At 31.7% G+C, this 8,293-nt stretch overlaps 1 protein-coding gene across 1 annotated transcript; it reads left to right on the top strand.

Annotated features, from left to right (window-relative positions):
* Positions 1-15: 15 nt before the first annotated feature.
* LOC133200183 (peptidyl-prolyl cis-trans isomerase FKBP8-like) lies at positions 16-7,028 on the top strand. Its single transcript, XM_061335984.1, has 11 exons — positions 16-23; positions 419-1,005; positions 1,156-1,303; positions 1,645-1,732; positions 2,057-2,167; positions 2,470-2,544; positions 4,345-4,456; positions 4,614-4,703; positions 5,442-5,519; positions 5,795-5,932; positions 6,551-7,028. Coding segments are annotated over exons 1-11 (1,512 nt in total). The 5' UTR covers positions 16-22; the 3' UTR covers positions 6,635-7,028.
* The last annotated feature ends 1,265 nt before the right edge of the window (positions 7,029-8,293 follow it).

Here is an 8,293-nt window from a genome sequence, read left to right as displayed (position 1 = left end):
ATATAGGCCAAAGGAAACAGAAAGTAGGATATAAACGTTTCTTACACCTCTTCTTTTTACAAAATATTTATTTGTTTGTCTAACAGTGATTGGGGATTGTGATAATTTTGTTTATGAAGTATTGAAATAATCATATTTCTTTAAGTTCGGCCATTGCATTCATCATTATTGATTTTTGTCGCACGTTCTAGAAATGTCATTGAACTATTTGCATCATACACGTGTGTGGTGGTTCTCTCAAGAATAAAATGCTTTTATTTTTAATGAAGAAATCGTTACGAACGGTTTAAATATAATGAAATAATATTTTAAACTATGCAATTTTACGTCGTGTGTCGATGTTTTATGCGTGTTAATTATGCCGAGTTTTTATTGTAAATTAATATTATGCTATAATCATTAATGTATATTTTTTCAGTGGAATCTGTATCTAGTCAAGATGATTATGGTAAAGAAAGATCAACTGATAATATCATTGATGGGAAAAGTGGGGAGAACTCGATTCTCAGTGGCTATGGAAAAGACAGTGAGAATAATACCACCAACTCTAGTGTTGCATCAGAGGGCAATATAAATCAAAACAATTCTGTACAATTAGACTCAGTGGCATCAAAAGACTCTACATCTCTGTCAGAGGGTGTGTCATTCTCAGAGGATGGGAAAGCTGAAGTAACAGATCAACATTCAGAGTCCAGTGATCAAAATGAAGAGGACATGCCCCCACTTATAGATAATGAGAATGTTACAAAGGATGACAATGAAAAGACATATTCTGAGAAGGAAACTGTTAATGATCAAGATAAAGACATTAATTCTAGCACACAAAGCACAGGAAATACAGACTCTCACATTGAGAGTATGAATCCAGACAATGTGAAAGAAAATGATGTTAAAGATGAATGTTTAAAAGAAAATAATGAAGAAGAGAGAGATAATACTAAGGATGAAAAGAAAGAGGAGGAGGAATATCTAGATATTCTTGGAAATGGGTCCCTTAAAAGAAAGGTACCTCGATAATTTAAGTGGATTAATTTTATTAACATGTACCTGCCTTTACTCAGAGCCACAGTCAAAAACATGTAATTTCATTTTAATGCTTAGTTACTGTGTAAATTTCAACAGCAGTTAGATTGTTGTATGTGTAAATTATTACAGATTTTAAAAGCAGCAGCTCCAGATGGTAAAAGACCGATGACAAGTGATGTTGTGACAATCAAAGTTGAGGGTAAACTCAAAGATGAGACTGTTGTTGATGTAAACGAATCATTGACATTTGTCTTAGGAGATGGAGATGTTATTCAAGGTATGGAAATTTGAGAACATGTATGTTTAGGTCATATTTTCTTGTGAACAGACAATGCTTAAAGTTTGCTTGAGAACCAAACCTTCATTTTACTTAATGATGTTTTGATTGATAATTTAAATGAATTAGCTTTAAGTTTTTTTCTACACATGAAGTTAATGAATTAAAGCTTGTCATTCTTAGATTTTCAATTCTAATGTTAGGGAAGTTAAAAACCTTCAGTAATCAGATGTATTGTATACTATTAGTCATGTCTTCTGTTATTGGAGATGTAATGGCATGCAATCAAGAAATATTTTTGTATTACGAATTAAACTAGTTAGGATTTTGTTGATTTAAAGCTTGGGATCTGGCTGTTGCCTTAATGGAAGAAGGACAAATAATAGAACTTCAAACAGAGGCCAGATTTGCTTATGGAGAAAAAGGAAGGTAAGAGTTGTTTAAATTTTGTTGTTTTAGTCTTTTTCTTCAAACATGCACACAATGATAAAAGACAATGATCCTGAAATAAACAGATGCTGTAATGTCAGTAAACAAAACTCACTGAAAAATGGCTAGCCCAGAAGTCAAAATTTACAGAAACGAAATTGTATTTTTCAAACATTCCATAAAATTTGTTTCCTAAGCTGAACAGTTCCTAGCCTTAGGTTTGCAGGCTGACTGGCGTTTCATAATCTGATAATGTTTATTTAGATTGTGTAAAGTCCAATGGATATCTGATATCCATAGTGTCTCATTGCTGTCTTTATTTAGGAAACCAGACATTCCACCAAACTCTTCTGTTACATACATCATAGAGTTGATCAAAAAAGGTTACCCACTAGACTACGACAGCATGTCTGCCACCGAGAGACTTAAATATGGGTAAGTGGCCAACTAAATTCAACTTACATAATTATATGCAAGGATGTTTTACCAAATATTTTTTCAAGATGTTATTGTTATCAGTAGGTTCTGTAACAGAATATCACAGTGCTTCATTGGGAAAGATTTGCCATTGTTCATGTAACAAAAACTAGTAAACCTCACTTAACAAGCATATTTTACAATCCAAAACTGTGCTGAAACTTAAGAGTGTGGGTTATTGTTTCTTGTATGCTAGATTATTAAAGAAAAAAATGTAAGGTTAAACATATAAATTACTTTGATCATTGTTTAATCTACAGTGAACAGAAAAAAGAAAGAGGAAATTTTCTGTTTACAAGAGAAGACTACATGTCAGCCATTCATTCCTATACAAAGTAAGTTATTACAGTTTAGTATGAACACGGATAGAGCGAATTCACGGATATAGTGAAGTTTTTTGGGGTCCCAGCAAAACTCTTAACAATTCTTTGTAAAATTTTACGGTTATAACATACTCTGATATAACAAATTTACAGATATAGCTAATAGCGAACTGATTTTGAGTCCTGTAGTATAGGTTAAAAATAATGAAATTTACATCTTTTATAACAAATTTTCAATGAATTTTCAAAGATCTCAAATTTGATGCCATAAATCTGGAAATTTTTACTGTAGATTAATTTTTAGCAAATTTGCGCAAGCACTGCATTCGCAAAAATATTTTTCTTAAAAATAAATCAACAACAAAAAATGTACACAACAAATTTGCTGATGGTGTCTTTTTTTTAACCCGGTGAACAGGTGTTTGTAAGCAGTGGTCATTTTAAGAAATATGTTTATACTACAAGCTAATTACCCAAGATAATTAATCTGTGCCTTCAATATCGTCCGATAGTTTGACAGGCAGTCGGTCTCTTTTAAATTATTTCTCCAAGAAAGAAAGGCCAGTTGTTTTATCTAACAATGAATCCTTAGCACGACAGATTTTTAATAAAGAACTCACTCTCGTGTGTAATGAAACCCCGGCGAAAGAAAGGAGATTGCATGTATATGCGTAATTCATTGTATTCACATACGTAACTTATAAACTATTATGAAACATTTAAGTGCTTTTTATTTTTAGCGCCAATGATAATTCGCAAAATTTTAAAACGTAAAAATTAATCAACACCTTTTTAACCCAGATTCGCAAAAATAAATCGACGTAAAAATTTCCAGATTTACGATATATTGAACTGACTAGAATTTTGGTATTTGTATATAAAATTCATTTCATAATAAAACCATAGTTATCCAAGGTATGTTTTGTAATAATTGCTTCCCTAACATATTCGGTATAGTAACACTCAAAGGAAAACGTTTATATTGCAAATTTGCTGTATATAGTTATACAAATTTGTAATAATAAATTATGGATATAGCGAATTAAATTCATAGGTCCCCAGGACTTTGCTATAACCGAGTTTTCTTACTGTACAATTCCACTGTTAAAAAGTGTATCTCTATATGTTTTAATGCATAAAATGTTTTTCACTGGTAATTCCACTTTTAAAAAGTGAATCTCTATATGTTTTAATGTATGAAATGTTTTTTCACTTTGTTTATATCAGAAAAAGTAGAAAGTAAATACTTAAGAGGAAAAGAGCATATCTAAAAATGTTCAAAACTTTATCATAATTGTTTTTTCTATTAGGCCCAAATTTATTTTTCTGTTCACAAAGGTGGCAAAAAAATGAAATTGGGTTTTCAGGATAATAAACCAAAAACTACAACAACAACAAAAAAATGAGTTTCCCCCATAAATGAAGCAAAGGGAAGGGAATAGAAATCAATCAATCTATCTATTGCCTGATTGCATCATGACTGGGCAGTAACCTTTGAATACTTGTCACAAAGTTTGTTCATAACTAAAGAATGTGTGATAAACCTGTCACAAAGTCATCCCAACATGATCAAGGCCACTGGAAATAAGTGGGGACTTTGTTTAAAGGCCAAAACATGTTTGTGAAACCTATGCAAGATCATACTCAAACAATATTAAGACAGCTCATGGTATACAACCTAGTAATATTTGATCAAAAAAACATATATTTCCTTCATTGGAAATTTTTTTAAATTCATTGGTAGACTTCCTAGCGGTAACTTTGTGTGGTTAGAATTGATAAAGAATTCTTACTGTGTAAATTTTTCCACAGGGCTGTCCAAATTCTAGATCCTGCAACTTGCTCCGATTCAGCCGAGAATTTACAGAAGTTATTGGAGAGTCGACTGAAATGTTACAATAACATGGCAGCATGTCAACTAAAAGTAAGTATGAAGGGTGAGAAAACATATATGTATGATTACACGTTAATATGTCTATAATAAGTTAATTACTACTGTATTCAGTGATTATTTTTCAAACAAATGTATCTGGCATTATGATATCAGGTCATCAGTATGATATTCATGTGATTCCTTTCAGACAAATGCTCATGATGCTGCCATTAAGTCATGTTTAAATGTCCTCGATGTACAACCAGAGAATGTAAAGGCTTTATTCAGGACAGGAAAGGTAAGAATGATTGCAGTGTTTCAGTAATCTTCTTCTGGAGGCAAGGTGTTTGTACTGATTATCGTAAAGAAACATAATTTAGCACACTCAAAATCTGGCACATTTGTCTTCAACTGATTAGCACAACCATAAATTAGCACACGAGTTTAGCATTTATATGTTTAAGTTTTAATTGTTTATTAGCATGTACATAAATAAGCAGACAAGAAGCAGTGTGAAAGGCACTAAAATAGGTACATTTACAGTATATGATGTTTGTGGCTAATTTTTATTGTACAAATTTTACAGTCACCTATGTCAATTTACCTATTGCAATTCCAACTTGTTTGTTGATTATCAAGTTTTCAACATTTTTATCTGATTCTAATATTGTCTAAATAGAATTACATGTAAAGTTCCTTGGAGTATAGAGAAAAAGAATGCATTTTCCAATGATAAATGCTATGTCAGAATATCTCTAAATGGTGAGAACTAGTTTGATACTGGAGTATACATGTGCATATAGTGTACAAATACTTGTACACGTATATCTAAAATGCATAAATTTTGTACCCCTAGACAACTATTGAAGTAAATATACTGTGTGACTAAACCTTTCTAGCAAAGTTGGACAATTTGCTTGGCTAAGTATAAAGTTCAGGAGTATGACATATCATTAACTTAGTAGTTGTTGCATGAAATATTTTCATATTTTTGTCGTATTTTTAATAACTGTATCTTTAATTGTTGCTTCTTAAGGGCCATGCAGCCAAAGGAGAGACGAAAGAGGGACTTATGTACATGAGGAAAGCTCAGAAATTAGAACCAGACACAAAGGTAAGTATAGGTTGTGGTTATGTATACAGACTAATGTATTATAATGATACTTAAGTGTAGTATGTACAGGTTGATTTATTATTCAAGAAATTAAATATTACCAGAATAATGCTTCCCAAAATAGTTTGGGGGAGTTCAGCATCTCTATAACTTCTTGCATCCTCACATCCTTTGTGTAATTGAACAAAATGCTATCATGCTCATAATAATTGAATATATGTGGGATTTGCACTCTCTATATAAAGAATCAGATGATTAAAATTTGGACATTTTAGGTCATCAATCAAGAAATAATGAAGCTGAGCAAGAAACTACAGGCTGAAAGTCAATCAGAGAAGAACATGTACCAGAAAATGCTGGGACAGAAACCACAGACCAAAGTCAGCAAGCCATCACAATCCTCCAGTAGTATGGTAAGTCAGAGAAAAATACATGTACAAGTACAGTCAAACTTCATTATCTTGAACTCAATGAGACAGAGGAAAAAACTTAGAAATATCCGACGGTTTGAAATATTGAGAATAAAAAACAATAAGAAAAAATAGTGGCTGGTACTTTCAAATCACTTTGACTTATCCATGGTATTCAAGATATCAGAGTTCAAGGTACTGAAGTTCAACTGTATGTACCAGAAAATGCAACCACAGTCCAAAGACTTTAGAGTCATTGTTCTCAAGTCACCAATTCATAAACTAGATATACTTATTCTCTAACTGGCTAAGTGGTAGTATTTGTAGGGGCCTGAATTCTAATGTAATATAAACAATCACTTGTAATTGACCAATACATAATATAAGCAATCACTTTTGAATAAAATTCTTTAGAAATCAGTATACTTGATGATTTGTGCATCTTTTTGCCATTAGCATTTTGCTACCAAGTTTGACCTACAGTGTAGCTGACTTTTAACATGTAGATCAACAGAGGATATTTCTACAGCTTATATGTGTACTTGCAGTCTAATGATCAGGTGAGCATTGTTGCCCTTTTTTGTACTTTCCATCTAGCTTTTTTTACTCTTCTGTTTTCAGTGGAAGTGGACCTCAGTCATAGGTGGGGTTACCATAGCAGTTGTTGCCATGGGAATCACAGCATACAGACATTTACAACATTGAAATTGGTTGGCCCTGCACAGGGGAAAAATGAAAATACAAATACAGCCCATGATTTGCCATAATAAACTTAATGTTTACATGCATTAAATGTTCTTAAGATTGATTGTCATGCTTTTATGTTCTTGCAGATGTGAATTCTTCCATAGTTTAAAATTTATTGAATAAATCTTTGAATGTCTTCTTATTGAGTAGAATGCAGTTTGATATGTAATACATTCATTACATGCTCACATCTTTCATTGGTTTAAATTAATGATTACTTTCTTTTGTTTTGTTGTTGTTGTTTCTGTCATGGAAACTGAAAATTTAGAATCGTATGGGTAGAAAATGCATGTACATCAGTCTTTTTGTTATAAAAATGTAACATATTTTACAATGAAATATGCAGTCTTGATGTTTTAGTTTGAATGATAATTGGGTGTTGGGGAAAGTTATTTTTAGCTTACCTGAGCTTTATATATGTCTGTAAATGTTTTGCGTTTTTGTCTACAAAACAACAAGATCAATTTTAACCAAACATAGCAAAAGAGCAGCCTGGGGTGAAGGAATCATTCAAATTATATCTCGTGAAAGTATAGGTTTGCAAAAAGTAAAATTTTGCATGACAAAATGTGAAACAACTATTTTTACAATTGGAAATAGTTTTCCGTTACTGACAATTTTTGTAAGTAAGATTTATTGTTGCAGGTACTAATAGACAAGACCCCAGCCTCCCCTACCTTTTTAAGGCTATATATACAACTCCGGGCTTGGACTTTTTTCACAGATTTATTAGACTTACTTATCATATACCTTGGGGGAATCGCAAGAAGCAATTTAAAATCAATGCAACATCAAATAAAATCATTTTATAATCAAGCCTGCCGTATACCTGTACATGTATATGATCTCAATCGAAACTACTTGTTAAGGTCAGACCACATGTTCCTCGAATACTGGAATTTGTTTTGTATATCTCCGTAGTGTATAAAAATAGTAATAATTATCATCACCTCGTGTTTTTTAAACTGTTTTTAAAATGTCTTTTAAAGCCAAAAATTGTGATATCGGCAATTCAAGTTATTTTTAATAGGATTACATAGGAAACACCGTCCTCTGGTGTCTTGCACAAATGCCTGGTAAGGTACCTCAAATTTTTGTGAGTTAACTTGTTAAAGTAGCAATGCTTTAATGTTAATGACAGATTCTTTGGGAAAATTATATATTACTGAGGAACTGAGGAACGTGCATGTCGTCTGACTATAGTAAAGTTTTGAGTCCTGAAATTTTCCATCGAAAAATAAGCAATTTCGATATAAAAAGAAAACTTGTCTACAGGTGGTTACAAAAGGATAAGATTGTAAACGAGTTCATAAATAATTTATACATTAGTTTATGAAAAGACTAAAAAAGATAAAAATGATAGTAGACTCAGTATGATATCTGAGATGTATGTGTCAGGAAATGTACAAAAATAATAGGCCTACCCTTATGATTGCTTCGAAACTGTTATTAAAGTTGTTTCGTTTTTTTTTTTGTTTTTTTTTTGTTTGTTTGTTTTTTTTTTGTTTTTTGTTTGTTTTTTTTTTTATTCTGCGAACTTGGCGTGTTCATATGTGTGATTACAATGTAACCTCACTCAGATTACATGTAGTATACAAGCCTGTTACTCGTTACCAT

This window comes from Saccostrea echinata, unplaced genomic scaffold (assembly GCF_033153115.1).
Source record: "Saccostrea echinata isolate AGI-Se365-2 ecotype Australia unplaced genomic scaffold, CSIRO_AGI_Sech_v1 ptg000002l, whole genome shotgun sequence".
NCBI classification, from domain to species: Eukaryota; Metazoa; Mollusca; class Bivalvia; order Ostreida; family Ostreidae; genus Saccostrea; species Saccostrea echinata.
Note: the sequence above shows the minus strand (reverse complement) of the source record. Positions and strands in the feature narration are given on the sequence as shown.